Consider the following 17,599-nt stretch of genomic DNA (forward strand, 5'->3'; position numbering starts at 1 on the left):
AAAAATACCTGGTGGGGTGCCTGGATGGCTCTGTCATTTAAGTGTCTGCCTTCAGCTTACATCATGATCTCAGGGTCCTGGGACTGAGCCATTTATTGGGCTCCCCGCTCAGTGGGGAGTCTGCTTCTCCCTCCTCCCACCTCATTTTCTCTCTCTCTCTAATAAATAAAATCTTTTTTAATAAAAAATGTGGAGACAAAAGAAACTAGAAATACTATGGTTCAGAATCTTTGGGATACAGGAAGTTTATAACAATATAGGTCCACCTTAAGAAACAAACAAACAAAAGTCTCAAACCTAATAATCTTAAATCTAACCTTACACCTCAAGGAACTAAAAAAGAACAAAGCCTAAGGTTAGTAGAAGGAAGGAATAATAAAGATCAGATTGGAAATAAATGAAATAGACTAAAAAAGAAAAGATTAAACTAAAAGCTTATTCTCTTAAAATAAAATTAATAAACCTTTGGTAAGACTAATCAGGAAAAAAATTAAGTGTGTGTGGGTGGGTGCCTGGGTGGCTCAGTTGGTTAAGCGGCTGCCTTTGGCTCAGGTCATGATCCCAGGGACCTGCTTTGGGATCCCTGCTCAGCAAAGAGACAGCCTGCTTCTCCCTCTCCCTCTGCCTTCTGCTCTGCCTACATCTGGTCTCTCTCTCTCTCTCAAATAAATAAACAAAATCTGGAAAAATAAAAAAAAGGATTCAAAATCAGAAATGAAAAAAGTTGTAAGTGACAAGACAAATATAAAAAACAATATAAAAATTATATAATAATATAAAAAATAATATGCCAACAAATTGGACAACCTAGAAGAAATGGATAAATTCCTAGAAATATACATCATAAAAGACTGAATCAGGAAGAAATTAAAAACTGAGCAGACCAATTACTAGTAATAAAATTGAAGTGGTATTCAAAAATCTACCAACAAACAAAAGTCCAAGACCAGATGAATTTCATAGATGAATTCTACCAAACACTGAAAGAAGAGTTAATACCTATCTTTCTCAAACTATTCAGAAAATGGAAGAGAAAGGAATGCTTCCAAATTCATTTTATGAGGTCAGCATTACCCTCATACCAAAGCCAGAAAAAGATACTACAAAGAGAGGGACACAGAGAATTATAGACCAATATCTCTGATGAATATAGATGTAAAAATTCTCAACAAAATATTATCAAATTGAGTTCAACAATTAAAAAGATCATTCAACACTATTAAGTGAGCTTTATTCCAGGGATGCAAGGATGGTTCAATATGTGTAAATCAATCAGTGTGATACATTAACAAAATGAAAGATAAAATTCATATGAACATCTCTATAGATGCAGAAAGGCATTAGACAGAATTCAAAATCCGTTCATGATATAAGCTCTCAACAAAGTAGGTATGGAAGGAACGTACCTTAACAAAATAAAGGCCATTTTCGAAAAACCCACAGCCAATATCATACTCAGTGGTGAAAAGTTAAAAGCTTTTCCTCTCAGATCAAGAACAAGACAAGGATGTCCTCTCTTACCATCTTTGTTCAACATAGTATCAATGGTCCTAGCTACAGCAATTACACAAGAAATAAATGACATCCAAACTGGTAAGCAATAGGTAAAAATGCTATTTGCAGATGATTTGATATTAATATATAAAAAACCTAAGACTCCACCAAAAAACTATTGGAATGAATAAATGAATTCAGTGAAATTGTAGGATGCAAAATTAATATACAGAAATTTGTTGTGTTTCTATGCATTAACAATGAAATAGCAGAAAAAGTGATTAAGAAAACAATCCTATCTGGGGCGCCTGGGTGGCTCAGTGGGTTAAGCCTCTGCCTTGGACTCAGGTCATGGTCTCAGGGTCCTGGGATAGAGCCTGGCATCAGGATCTCTACTTGATGGAGAGCCTGCTTCCCCTTCTCTCTCTCTGCCTGCCTCTCTGCCTACTTGTAATCTCTCACTCTTAAATAAATAAAAATCTTTAAAAAAAAAAAAAAGAAAGAAAAGAAAACAATCCTATCTCCAATTTCATCAAAAAGAATAAAATACTTAGCACAAAATCTAACCAAGGAAGTAAAAGACCTATACTCTGAAAACAACAAGAAATGGAAGACAACACAAATAAATTGAAATATATTCCATGAACACGATTTGGAAGAATATTGTTAAAATACCCATATTGTCCAAAACAATCTATAAATTCGGTACAGTCTCTATCAAAATACCAATAGCATTTATTGCAATCCTAAAATTTGTATGGATCCATAAAAGACCCTTAATTGCCAAAGCAATCTTGGGACAAAGCTGGAGGTATCACAGTCCCAGATTTGAAACTTTACCAGAGAGCTATAGTAACCAAAACAGTATGGTACTGGCATTAAAATAGACACATAAATCAATGGATCAGAATTTAAAAAACCCAAAATAAATCCATGCTTTTATGGTAAATTAATCTATAAGAAAAGAGGCAAGAATATGCAATGGGAAAAAGACAGTCTCTTCAATAAATGGATGTTGGAAAAACTAGACAACTACATGTGGAAGAATGCAACCGGATCACTTTCTTACATCATATACAAAAATAAACTCAAAATGGATTAGAGACCTAAATTTAAGACCTGAAACTATAAAACTCCTAAAAGTAAACATAGCTAGTAAATTCATGGACCTTGACCTTTGCAATATTTTTTCTGAATATGTCTTTCCAGACAAGGAAAACATAAGCAAAAATAAGTAATTGGTACTATATCAAACTAAAGAGCTTTGTATAGCAAAGGAGACCACTACCAACAACAAAAAAGACAACCTACTGAATGGGATATTTGCAAATGACTTATCTGATATCTATTTCCAAAATAGAAAAAGAATTCCTACAACTCAACACCAAAATAAATAACTCAACTAAAAATAGGCAGAACACCTGAATAGACATTTTTCCCAAAGAAGACTCACAAAAATAGCCAAGAGACTCATGGAAAGATGCTCAGCATCACTCATAATTAGGGAAATGCAAACTAAAACAATAGTAAGATATTATCTCACTCCTGTCAGAATGGCTAGTATCAAAAAGATGAGAAATTACAGTTGTGGCAAGGGTGTGGAGATAAGGGAGCTCTGGTACACTGTTGTTAAAAATGTAAATGGGTGTAGGCACTCTGGAAAACAGTATGGAGGTTCTTCACAAAACAAAACATACAGGGGGCCTGGGTGGCTCAGTCCGTTAAGCCTATGCCTTTGGCTCAGGTCATGATCTTGGGGTCCTGGGATTGAGCCCTGCATCGAGCACTGCATGGGGCTTTCTGCTCAGCAGAGAGCCTGTTTCCCCCTCTCTCTTTCTGCCTGCCTCTCTGCCTACTTGTGATCTCTGTCTGTCAAATAAATCAATAAAAAAGTCTTTAAAAAAATACAAATACTGGCGGCGCCTGGGTGGCTCAGTAGGTTAAGCCTCTGCCTTCAGCTCAGGTCATGATCTCAGAGTCCTGGGATCGAGCCCTACAGCGGGCTCTCTGCTCAGCAGAGAACCTATTCCCCCTCTCTCTCTGCCTGCTTCTCTGCCTGCTTGTGATCTCTCTCTCTCTGTCAAATAAGTAAATAAAATATTTTTTAAAAATACAAATACTATATATAAATAGTATATAAATACTTCTGAGTATTTACCTAAAGAAAATGAGAACACTAATCCAAAAGTGATATGCACCTCTATGGTTACTGAAGTAACATTCAGAATAGCCAAGTTATGGAAGGAACCCATATGTCCACTGATAGATGAATGGATAAATATGGTGTACAAACACACACACACACACATACACACAATGGACTATTTCTTAACCATAAGAAAAAAAAAAAAAATCTTGCCTTTTGTGACAACATGGATGGCCCTAGAGAGCATTCTGCTAAGTAAAACAGATCAAAGACAAATGAATCTAAACAATAAAATGCGCAAATGAGCAAACAATAAAAATAGAAACAGACTCATGAGAACTAACTGGTGTTTGCCTGAGGGGAGACAGTTAAGGGTAGAGGCAAAATAGGTGAAGGGTATGAAGAGGTACAAACTTCCAGTTACAGAATAAATAAGTTCCAAGAACCATTTGGCTTTTTGGGTCGTTGTATCTTAGTTTATTATCAAGTTTCCTCAGTGTTTTTTCTGTTATGAAACTCCCAAGAGAGGAAAGATTGGTGTTGGTTGAAATGACTTCACAGAAAAAAGTAGCCTTTCATTGAGGAGAGGGAGAATCAAGGAAACTGCAGCTGTAAATTATAATCATAGCCTCCTTCCTATATTATTATTAGGGAAGGGCTCATCTCTCTTTCTAATCTGTAAACTGTGATAACAGGAAAGACCTATCTTAGTATCCTTTGTGACTTCATAGATAAGTATAGTACTGGGACTCCACAAATACCCTTTCGAATGCAGAAATGAAGCAATCAATGAATAGTGTATATATGATAGGTCAAAGAGACTCATCCTGCATCTGAAAATAGGAATCCATATTGGTGACTTGTGGGAGAGAGTTTTAACTGTATGTAACAATAGCTAACATTTATGGATCTCTTTTTTTGACCAGGTACTGCCTCAAGTACTTTATATGTTATCCCACAAAGTCCTCACAATGAGGGTTATCACTGTTATCCTTTTTTTTGCAGGTGAAAAAAACTTGAACACAGAAAGAATAAGGAATCTGTCCAAGATAGAAAGTGAAAAAGATGAGATACAAGCCTACAAAGTCTGACTTAAACGCTACGTTCTGACCCACACTGTTATATTCCCTCTCTATGAATATGTACCTAATATGCTGCATGAAGCACCCAACAGCCACTTGGAAGCTAGTGTATTTTCCTGATTCAGGATAATAACGGACTGTGGGTCTTCCATATTGTCATTGTAGAACCTTAGCAATGGTCAAGTTTCTCATCTACAAACTGGGAGTGGTGTGGGGAGGGGCATACCTCAGCATGTTCCTAGGAAGATTAAATTATGTAATGTTCATTGAGTGTCATTTCCTAGTAAAATATCAATAAACATAAGATATTTAGAGAAGAAGAGTCTGTTTCTCGAACTAAAAAAAACTTCACTCAAGTTGTCCATGCAATAATTCCTGGAGAAGTTATTAACTATTTGTAATTATACTTGATAATATTTTGGGGGGAGAATTTAAAAACTAAACTGGCCCCTTGGCCTTCACGCCACATTCAGGCCTCAAGCCACACTTGACCTATGGAGGAGTGAAAATGTCATCATTTACAGTAGATACCATAGACAAGTTTACTTAAGAAAATCTAACATGTAACTTAAACATTTATCTAGCAAGTTGGGATGATGGAAGTTCATCACAGCTGTGTAAAAGAAGACTCATGAAAAACTGCTTCATGGTATTTTCAGGTTTCTGGTTGGAGCCGCAGGGAGTGAAAAGTGGGTGGCAGACGAGTGATAGTTTTAACTGATCCACCCACCAGCAACATGATAGCTGGGGGTGGTTTTTAAGTCCAGTTTTGCTAAGGAAAGAATTAGACTTACCTGGGGTAAATGAAAAATATGCATAGCTTTTATCAATTCCTCTAGTCTTAGCATCAAGTAAGCTTGTAGGCATGCTAGCTTTTACTCAGATTACTCGGGTGAAAAATACCAACTGGTGTTTTTATTCTTTCATCCATCAACACTGAACCATGATTAAGGCTTACCAGCTACCACCTGTGTACCAAACTACATTCAAGAGTTAGAAGCCCCACGATGACTTCTTCCCATGCTCTTGTGGTCTGAGCTCAGAAAGCAGAGTCTGAGCCATATAGGTATATTTATCTCTTTCATCCCAAACTTGGCTTTATTCTGTGACAAGAAACTTTAGGTCCACAGGTGTATAGGGTCATCTGGTTTAACTCTCGATTGTAAACACTGGAAAAGGTAATGTGATCACACATTAGAATCATCTGGGGATTTCTTTTTTTTTTTCTTTTATAAACCTGACATGCAAGCCAAGCTCTCAAAACTTAAATAAACATCTTCTGGGATTGGACTGAGGCAGTATATAAATGTGCAGTTGAATTTAAGACACACTGATCTAGAGAAGGGAGACAGCATAGTTAACACAGAGAAGCAATCTCAGCTGCCTACCTTTCCCCACAACTGGCCTTCAACAAGGCCTCACACACACAGCAAATCTAGGCCTCATTAACCAAGTTGTAGATGGACTACCCATTGGGTGTGTGACCTTGAGAATGTCATTTAACCTTGTACCACCTCTGCTTCCTTAGCCCTACAAAAAGAATGTGGTAATATTTTTTATTATCACTACAACTTCTATATGTAGTTGTGAAGAGTAGATATATTAAACATGTGTGACGTATAGTAAAAGATCAACAAACAGAAGCACCTACCTGTTACTTGCTCAGGGGCCTCTCCCTCATTCCTCATTCTCTAGCTCACTCACCTTGATCCTCTCTCCTACAGCAGTCTCTTGCAGTGCCCTCGCTTAATGACTGGTTGAAATGAATTACCAAAGTAGCCTTAAGAGGGCTTTGGACCAGCAGAATTCTGGACTTCAAGAGAAGAGACTGATTTGAAATCTTTTCCTTAAAATATTTTTGGTATCGGTAGATTGGAATGTATTAATGCATTTGCTCCACCCATTCATAAGAGCATACATTACTTGAATAATGAGTGAGGTACCAGCTATGTGCCAGACACTATACTGGGAATGAAAAAAAATCTACATTATGATGTGAGAGACAGACATATAAGCTTATAATGCAATACATTCTACTCACAGTGACAATTGTCCTAAAGTAATAGGCTCGACATACTTTGGGTTTGTTTCAGCTGGTAGCATTAAACTAGATATTCTAATTGTTGAATAGGACTTATAACAATGTACCGCAAATAACAGAAAAATCCAAACAAAATTATTTTGAAACAGATGGGAGACTAAATTAGGTTTGGAAGAGGACAAACATGCAAATGATGCCTTATTCCCAGCAATCTCTTTTGCCCTCAGTTTTAATAATCTGGTTCAAAGCATTTTGTCAGAAAATGATATATAGTTGACCCTTGAACTACATGGGTTTGAATTACATGGGTCCACTTATATGCAAATTTTTTCAATAAATAAAGCACAGTACAATAAATGTATTTTCTCTTCCTTATGAGTTTTTTAATAACATTTGCTTTTCTCTACCTTACTTTATTGTAAGAATACAGTACATAATACATGTGACATAAAACATATATGATACTAGTAAGGCTTCCGGTCAACAGTGGCTATTAGTTTGGGGGAGTTCAAAGCTATATGTGGATTTTTGACTGCTCAGGTGGAGTTAGAGCCCCTAAGCCCCACATATTTCAAGGGTCAACTGCAGTTCCTAACATTTCTAATGCTTTACTATGTTTCGTGCATGTTGCATGGAATACCTTTTTCCTTAAGTATTTTCTATACTTAACTCATAAAGCATTTTACAGAAAATGATATGTTTCACATTTGAGGAAAATATGATTTACATAAATTAAAGAGCATTTCCAAGGCCATACTATACATGGAGGATGAAATCCAGATTTATTGGATTTCAAAACCTGAGCTCTTCACTACTGCAATTATATTTACTCACTAGCCAAAGAGTGAGCAAGAGATGTGGCTCTAGTTTTCACATAGTTGATAAAAGAGGATGATTATATAATTCATCTTTCAATAGCTTTGTTTTTAAGTATTTAACATTCATGGACCTAGACTCCTATGTCCCTCTGAGTCTATAACTTTTTAATACTTTCTGGGGATCTTCTTCCTCACATGAGGAAAAAGTTGTGAAAAATCTAAGATAAGTGTCTCTATATACATCAAGAAAGATGCAAATAATCTTAAAAATATATATGTTTGTGGTGGAGAGGGCTGGTGTTTCCAGAGCATCACGGGTATTTTTCCAAAAATATTTTCAATGGTTAGAGCCAAATGTTGTGTATGTATGTCTTCAAATGTCATTATGAATAATTACAGATGTTGGAATTAATCAACAGCTAGTCATGTGCTGGTAAATGTGTAACAGTTGACTCTAGGGAAAGAAAAGGCAGTCTTGGTTTTTAGTGTTTGCCTATTTCCATGATGTTAATACTTTCACTTTGGCAGACTCCAATCTATCGATGTGACATCTCTCAATACATTTGGAAAGTATAAACAACAATAGCTCTCACAAGCTTGTGTGAGCTGCTCTGCATATAACTACCCAGAGACCAAAACACAAAATCTACTGAAATTAAAAGTTTGTTTTTTTTCTCCTTAGTCAAACTTAAATTTATTAAGAGAATTTACTAAAGAAAGTAAATTGAGGTAATTAAGGAAAACTAGAACTGGAAAACTTTTAAACACTTTTTTTAATATGGTAGTTTTCTTTAAAATGAAATAATGACATTTATACATAATTGCTGACCGAATTAAAAACAAATCAACTTAGAAAGGGGAATGAAGATTTCTGATACTGGATACTTATCTTGGAATACTTAAACAAAAAGAAATGTGTCTTACCTAAAGAAGTTCTGGCTGGAACAGCATCCTTATTGATCCAGAAAGATACCCAGGATAGGACAACAATGAGTGTGCAGGGGATGTAGGTCTGGATCGTGAAGTATCCCATCCTTCTGCTCAGGTCAAAGTAGACAGACATGACCACATAATCTCCTGGAACAGAGATAGCACCATACGTACCCTTATCAAACCTGGAAAGCATTTAGAATAGGGAGTCCAGATATAAATGCATGCTTATAAGGTCAATGACAAAGGAGGCAAGAATATACAATGAGGAAGAGACAGTCTCCAATAAATGGTGTTGGAAAAGTTCGACAGCCGTATGCAAAAGAATGAAACTGGATGACTAAACTATATACAAAAATAAATTCAAAATCTATTAAAGACTTGAATGAAAGACCTGAAACCAGGAAACTCCTAGAAGAAAATATAGGCAGTAAGCTCTTCAACATCAGTCTTAGTAATATATTTTTGGACCTGTGTCAGGCAAGGGGAACAAAAGCTAAAATAAACAAATGGCATTTATATCAAACTGAAAAGCTTTTGCGTAGTGACGGAAACCATTAACAAAATGAAAAGGCAACTTACTGAAATAAGAGAAGATATTTGCAAATGATGTCTTTGATAAAGGGTTAATATCCAAAATATATATAAAGAACTTGCATAACTTAATATTTAAAAATCCATTAAAAATGAACAGAGGGGGGCCACCGGGGTGGCTCGGTAGGTTAAGCATCTGTGTTCAGCTCAAGTCACAATCCCAGGGTCCTGGGATCTAGACCTCCATTGGGCTCACTTCTCAGTGGGCAGTCTGCTTCTCTCTCTGCCTGTCTCTCTCTCTCTCTCTCTGAATAAATAAATAAAATCTTTAAAAAAAATGAACAGAGGAACTGAAAAGACATTTTCCAAAGAAGACATACATATGGCCAACAGGCACAAGAAAAGATGGTCAACATCATTAATCATCAGAGAAATGCAAATTAAAACCACAGTAGTATATCACCTTATACCTGTCACATTTTCTGTTATCAAAAACACAAAAAATAACAAGTGTTGACAAGGATATGGAAAAAAGATAATCACCCACATGCTCTGTTGCTGAGAAAGTAAATTGGCATAACCACTATGGGAAACACTATGGAGATTCCTCAAAAAAATTATTAGTAGAAATACCATACAATCCAGCAATTCTACTTGTAGATGTTTACCTGAAGAAAACAAAAAGACCAGTTTGAAGAGATATACGCATCCCTGTGTTCATTACAGGATTATTTACAATAGCTAAGATATGGAAGCAACCTAGGTGTCCAGCCACAGATAAAGATGTAATATACATATAATGAAATATTACTCTGGGGCATCTGGGTGGCTCAGTGGGGTAAAGCTTCTGCCTTCAGCTCAGGTCATGATCCCGGGGTCCTGGGATCAACCCCCGCAACAGGCTCTCTGCTCAGCGGGGAGCCTGCTTCCCCCCACCCCTGCCTGCCTCTCTGCCTACTTGTGATCTCTGTCTGTCAAATAAATAAACAAAATCTTAAAAAGAAATATTACTCTGCTATAAAACAAAGAATGAAATCTTGCCACTTGTGACAGCATGGATGAACACAGAGGGTATAATGCTAAGTAAAACAGAGAAAGACAAATACTGTCTTCACTTACATGTGCAAACTAAAAAACAAAATGGAAACAGACTCATAGATACAGGAAACAAACTACTGATTACCAGAGGGGGAAAGGGCTGGGGGTAGGTGAAATAGATAAAGGTGATTAAGAGGTACAAACTTGTATTTATAAATAAGCCATAGGGATGTAGTCAATAATATCATAATAATTTTGTATAGTAACAGATGGTAACTAGACATTGTGGGGATCATTTTATAATGTATAAAAATATCAAATTACCTGACATATACCTAAAACCAATAGGTTTATGCTTCAATATGTCAATTATACTTCAATAAAAAACTGCAAAACATTTGAAAATAAGCATATATTCAGTTCTCATGTTCACACATTTAAATTGAGAGTTCACACAAGGGATATGTTGAAAGCTATCTTCTACCCCTTTGGGTTAAAAAAAAAAATCCCAAACTAAACTGAATTCTGATCCTTTTATAAGTAATGTGACTATCAGACGGGAGGAAACATTTGGAGTATATTGATAATATCTTCTTCTTTCAAATGTTTCTGGAGGGTGCGGACAGTGTTTCTACACTGTGCCTCTCTTACCTACAATGACCCTAAAGTTCGTAACAATTTCCTCCTGTTCTCAGGACCTTTCTCCATACAAGCCACAGAGGAATATACTGGTGCCTAAATAAATGCCTCTTTTACTCCATTCATAACCAAATTCCTATGCTGAGACATTTTTCTAATGTTTTCATTGAATCATACGGTTTTCCTTCATGGCACTTAACTATGATTCTTAATTTCTCATTTGTGTGGTTATTTTCATAAACTCTCTCCCATTAGGATTTATGAGTTCACAAACAGTGCCTATTTTAGCATCCCATTCCACAACCAGTACTTAACATCCTCTTTGACTCCCAATAGGTATTCAGTAACATTTGTTAAATAAATGATCAGAAGAAAGAATGCATTTATAAATTTAAACATGGGGGAAAAAAACACACAAAAAATCAAGAAGATGTGTTCTAGAACACTGGGTTAAAAAAAGAGTTTATGTAAATAATCCCTGATAGAAGAGTGATAAAGGAATCAAAGAATAACCATATGGCTATGCATGAGAACAATTTAATGTGACAGTAAGTACCCATTATTGAGCAACAACCCCTGAAAATTTAAAGGTGGGAATTGCTTGCTGGGATTAAGTAGATTTTGATTGGTTCTCTGATATTATGCTTCTCTGTGTTGATTTAGTTAGACTCAAGCTACTTAAAAGCATGGCAATTCATAAATTAGTTTGGTCTCTGCTTTTCTTCTTGTTTAGAATAGGCACAGGCTATAATATAGAATAAAGACTTTTAATTTGAGATGATCCCTATTAATGTCTGTCTGTTTCTTTCCTGTTTCTTTGATCAGAATACTACAGACAAATTCAAGGTCTCAAATTCTAGATAGGGAAAAATGAGAGGTTTCTTTTTAAATAATAATATTCAGTGCGCTTTTTCTCCCGATTTTCAGAGTCCTTGAGAGTTTTCTGCATATTTTTAACATGTGTTTGAGACTTTACAAATTATAATATTTTCTATCTAGATAACTTTTGTAACTTCTTTTTACTTCTTATCGCATAAGTGAATGAGAATCTACACTTTGGCATTAATGATCTGACTCTTTTAAAGGTGGACTTGAATTTTCTCTCAAGTTAACAAGATAATTATCTCAATTCAATACTCCACTTCCCTTCAGGTCAGATTCTAAACTTCCATAGCCTATTTACCCATCAATTTCTATTTTAAGGCAATAGCTTCCAAGCATCTTTCATCTTTGCCAGCAAATTCAAAGCTTTTCTACCACTAGATTATAAATTCAAACTTGGGAAGGCCATTTAAAAGCAAAGCAGCTTCACTGTGACAGCCTGATGCCTGTCTTATCTCTAAGGCCACATCCCTTTTTGTATTCTTAAAAAACTCTGGGCCAACGAACCTATAAAATCAAATCCCCTGAAAGTACCACATCAGTGATTCCTAAGCCCAAAAGGTTTAAATGCCAACCAAGTCAAAAGTGGTTATTCCAGCCACTTCAAATATATTCCTTCTATTGATTTAGTCTAACATATGATATTTAAAGTCATAGCACTTAATAAATTAGTTGGGTCCTTTTCTGTGTCTGAATTTAGAACGTCATAGTCACAGGCTATGATTGAAAAGAGAAGACATATAATTTGAATAACATCCACTAATGTCCATTTTTCTTTATCTTTTTTAAGCTTCTCATGTATGGTTTTAAGAAGAAACAAACTGCCAATATTAATGACCAATGAATTCCAACTTTTTTTTAACTGTGGTGTGAAACTATTTCCTAAAAATTTCCAGTGGTAGAAAAGTCTTCTACCCTGTGAACACCTGACATAATGACAAGAAGAATTTTCTGGTTACCTAGAATGAGAACTATTATATACAGAGACTAGGGCTGAATGGATGTATGCTTATATTATCCCTTATCATCAATACCTGTCAGGTTGGTGTGGGGGAAAAAAAAAGAAAAGAAAACATTTCACTTTGTTCCTCACTCATGATTCTCATTCTACTTAACTATAAACTAGAGTACATATTATTCTACTAGGTTGACTTGAAGTCAAAATATTGTTTATGCTCTCCTCATGCTCATATAGTGTTAGTGTTGTGCCCTTCTTTACATTTGTCTAGTCTCTTTGTTTAAGTCAACAAATATTCTGAGTCACTGCTCTGCGTATAGCCCTCTAGTTTAGGGATCATGGGGATTAAGACCTATGGAATCTCACAACTGATTCTAGATTAAATAGATTAAGAGGGAACAAGATAATTTTCTGACTATAGTTCAGACAGAGACATGTGTTGAGACAATTCATTAGATCTAACTCTGTCAACACATTCTAGAAATACTTGAATCTGTGGTATACTTCTATGAGGTTGCTTTGCACCACAGGAAAGCAGAAGAGTTGTTTGGCTACATCTTCATTTGGGGAAACATAAAAAGCATAAAGGAAAATTATTTACACAGTTAGCATGTAAAACTTAGAACTCCTTGGTAGAGCATGCAACTCTTGATCTTGGGGTTATGAATTCAAGCCCCATATTGGGAAAAGTGTTTACTAAATAAATAAATAAACATACAGCTTTTTAAAATGTTAAAAGAAAGAGACTGCTTTAGATAATTTTAAAAGGAAAATACAAGTATCTCAAAATGTATAAAAAACACTATGAATAATAAGTACAGACAAGATGTGAACGAAGAGCTATAAACTCTTGGTAGGGACATACACTCACTTTTTGAAAGATAATCTGGAAAGCTCTCCTTTTTTTTTTAAGATTTTATTCATTTGAGGGCATGGACGTGCACAGGGGGAGCAGGAGAAGGACAGTGGGGAGCAGGCTCACCACTGAGTAGGGAGCCCAACACGGGACTTGATCCCAGGGTCCTGGGATCGTGACCTGAGCTGAAGGCAGACACTTAACCAATGGAGCCCCCCAGCTGCCCTTGGAAATATCTTTTTAAAGATGTATTTAACTTCAAGATACCTGGAATAAACACTGCCCCCAAAATGCTTTGTAAATACTACCTTTTAATTGGCACCACACTTCTCCAAATTTGCTGTGGTCCCAAAAGAATGCATAGAGTATCTAGTCCTTGGGCAGAATCACAGTTCCTGAGTTTATGGAGTCTAGAGAATTATGGGTAAGTAATGACTTTCAAGTTTAATCAGTTGCTAACTTCTATACATGCCACTCCCAGGTGTTTCTGCACCCATCACCTGCCCACCATTCCCAACAGTGTCGGAGGCTCCTATTAACTTTTCTAGAATTACATTCAACATTGTTCCAGCAACTAGGTCCTGGGATGTCAGAAGGGAAAACAGCCAAACTCTAATTCTTGCCATCAAGGTGTCCTCAGACTAAGAAAAACACAAGGTTATAGCATCACTACTCAATGGCACAAGGGCTCTAACAAAAAGTATAGATGCTAATTTATCTTATATACCATAATTAAATGAAGTTTCTGACAAGCACGTTTCTGAAAATTCTGCTTAAATAATTCCAAATCTTTGCAAATCTTAAAGAGATCCATGTTCCTCTTCACAGAAAGTCCAAGCCCCTTAGTCTGGCATGGGAGGTGGTCTATAATCTGAATTTAACCTAGACCTTTCTCATTATTCCTTTCATGTAGACAAAGTAAAGTAAATATTTTCACTTCCCACTTGTATGATTTTTCTGCTTTATTCTTCCTGACCTCCTCTCTCTCCCAGATTCCTAGCTCATCTCCTTTTCCTCATTCCAACTTCCAAATGTCCCCAGCACCACCTACTATCACACATACATACTCTGTACTATTACTAGATTTGCGCTAAGATGGTAGTTACCTTAAGTAAAATACAAAATTAAATAAAATTTAAAAATCTATCCCTCCAGTTCATCAAGGGCACTTCAAGTGCTCAGTATCTACATATGGCTAGTGAGTACTATATTGTGATAGTACAGATTACAGAAGAGTTACTTCACCATAGAAAGCTCAGTTGGACAGTGCTAGTTTAGACCAATCTTCCTGAAGTACACTTCTCCTAGTGCCATTCCCTTCAAGTTTCTGATTATAAAATCCATACTGCTTACCATGTTTTTTCTGGTCCATTTTACATTGATCCATCCCCGCTCTATCTCACACTGTTTACGATCTCCCCGCCTTTAATGCCCTTCCAACCTGATTTACTCTCTCTTCTCCTAAGGGATACTGCTCATTCTTTTGTCTTCATTTGCCATGTTATCTCTAATTTCAGGAATATCCTCTGTTCCTATGTTCGTGTCACACACATATACACTCCTCCAAACCCTTCAATAAGTGTCCATTATATAGGGATACACTAAAAACCCTTTAACCTTTCCTTTAAGACTTTGTATAGTCTCCTAATTACATCTCTAGCCTCATCTTAAATAGTATTTCCTCACATTCCAACTGGTATTCTTCTGGTTCTTTAAAAGTCCCTGCTGCTTCTTGCATTAGGATCGTTTCACATGCTGATTCCCTTGGCTGAAAATCTAATACCCCCATCTTTACTTTTAACTCCATTCTTTTTTCAGATGTTAATTTATTCCATCATCAAAGAAGTCCTTGAGTAGATCTAATGTCTTCAGTAAAACCTCATAGTATGGTATGACAATTAGAGAGCTGATCACAGTTTAAAAGAATATGACTGGTGGGAATATGAGATTACAATCTACAATTAGTTCATGAGTTCCATGAGAGAAGTAGCTATACTTAGTTAGCTAATTTATTCTCAGCATCTAGGACAGTGCCTGGTATGCAGGAGGAGTCCAGCAATTATTTGTTAAATGAATAAATATTTTAGCTTAGAAAGCAATGAAGAAAACCCTGGGAGAACCCTATACTAAAAACATTTAAGACCAAGGCAGAGACCAACATGAGCTTATGAAATATCAAAACTTCACTTTAGAAATTATTGCTTCTGGAAATAGTTTTATTGGATACCTTGCTGAACTTAATCCCCAGAGATGTGAATATAAGGTCACAGTGAGCTGTTAGCAATCTTAACTGCTTGCCAAGAAAAAAAGGGGGGGAGGGGAGGGGAGGGAAATCAGCTATATCAGAGTGATCACATTATGCTTATTAAAGAATCGATTGGTAATTTGAGTTTCTCAGCCAGATCCAATTAATGAGAGGATAGAACAAAGGGGCTTGGCTGCTGAAAGAGATCAATCAGTCTTTAATCTTATGTCTAATGGGTAGGTGTGATTTTGTTTCAAAACCACCATTTTTATTTCATCTGTTATTTCTTTAAGCTCATAGGCTGAAAAAAATAGCAACTGGAAAAATTACAATGGAAAGTTAAAAGTGTAATTTATAATTTTTTCTAGGCCAAACCTATCTTTTAAAGATTTCCTCTGACTTCTCCACTGAGCAAAGAGAGCATAGAATTGAGGTGAAGACCAGGAGCTGCAGTTAGTTAGGTTTCCTAGAAGTAGAGGTGGAGTTAAGAATTCCTGCAAGGTGAGTGACTTATTGGGGTTTAACTGTCAGAAGAAAGGGAGTGAGGGAAGGAAACAAGAACCAGCAGTGGAAAAAAAGCTAAGCAAAAGTAGGGGAACTTCTAGGAGGTTCTGGAACAAACCGTACCACAGAGTAAGTGCCACCTTGAGGCAAGAGCAGCAGTCAGTTGCACTCTGTAGGCTGTGGTGGAGTGATCTTAATCTCTTAGTTGAGATGGTTCTATTTTGGTCAAAGGCAATTCTGTAGAGAAGGGGACAGTGGTGGGCTATCAGCAGCCACTTCTTATAGCACCTGGAGGATGGGTACTCCAGCTCAGAGAAGAAGGGAAGGTGGGGTCATCAAAAATGTCCACTACAGGAATGCCTGGGTGGTTAAGCATCTGCCTTCTGTTCTGGTCATGATCCAGGGTCCTGGGATGGGGTCCCCCCAGGCTCCTTGCTCTACAGGGAGCCTGCTTCTCCCTCTGACTGCTCTGCTTATGTGTGCTCGCTCTGACAAATAAATAAATAAAATCTTAAAAGAAAAATGTCCACTATAAGGACTGTGATGTCAGACTGGCTAGGTTCAAAAGTCTTACTTCTATCACTAATTGGTTGTGTGATTTGGGGAAAGTGTTTAATTCTCTGAGTCTCAACTTCCCTATCTGTAAATAGGAATAATAAAAAACCCCACCTCACAGGGTTATTGTGAAACTAAACTAACAAGAATTAATATATGTGAAGTGTGTAGTATAATTCCTGGCCCATAATAAAAGGCCCATTAATGTCATATATTATTAAAAAGTAGCATAATCTTTGTAATATTATTAACACCATTCTGGCATATATAAACATGGAAGAAATAGTACTCCACATCCAAAGGAGAATCCATTAGAAGGGTCCTAGAATTTATCCATACCAACCAATTTTATCCTCTTAAAGACCATCAAAGATGATTGGTATTTTATCTAAGGACACAGAGCTATCTAGTGGCAGACCCATGACTCTTGCCTCCCAAAGCAGTACTCCTTTTGTAGTAAATAGCCTGTTCATTTTAAGCCAGTGGTTAGGATCATGGAATTAAAGGTGGGCGCGAAGTGGGGTAAGGAAAGCAGAAAGTTGAGCAATTACTGAATATAGTTAGCATAGAAAGCTGGTTTGGATAACTGGGGGCCCCAACCATAAAGAGAAAAATTCTTTTCATTTGCTCTTGAACCTTATGTGATAAGCATATTACTTTTAGGAAGATGGAAACTCAACTCTACTAAAGTTGTCCTCCTGGAGAATAGCTTTAGATAGAAGGAAGCTTAGTATTTGTAAAGCCTCCAGAGATTAGTGGTTTCCTCTAGGTTTACACAGTGAACCTAACTGTTTGCTAATATTTTAATTTTCTGCATTTCTATACTAGAAAATTCTCTTTACTAGATTTACTAGTGTAAATCACTTCTCTTTTTCCC

At 36.4% G+C, this 17,599-nt stretch overlaps 1 protein-coding gene across 2 annotated transcripts in view; it reads right to left on the minus strand.

Moving 5' to 3' along the window:
- Window positions 1-17,599, minus strand: part of GABRG2 (gamma-aminobutyric acid type A receptor subunit gamma2) — a 107,239-nt gene that overhangs the window by 10,476 nt on the left and 79,164 nt on the right. For both annotated transcript variants that reach the window (XM_044230090.1, XM_044230100.1), the window contains exon 7: window positions 8,506-8,658. In XM_044230090.1, coding sequence (XP_044086025.1) covers window positions 8,506-8,658 — 153 coding nt within the window. The remainder of the gene's footprint in view (window positions 1-8,505; window positions 8,659-17,599) is intronic.

The sequence above is a fragment of the Neovison vison genome, chromosome 1, assembly GCF_020171115.1.
Source record: "Neovison vison isolate M4711 chromosome 1, ASM_NN_V1, whole genome shotgun sequence".
NCBI classification, from domain to species: Eukaryota; Metazoa; Chordata; class Mammalia; order Carnivora; family Mustelidae; genus Neogale; species Neogale vison.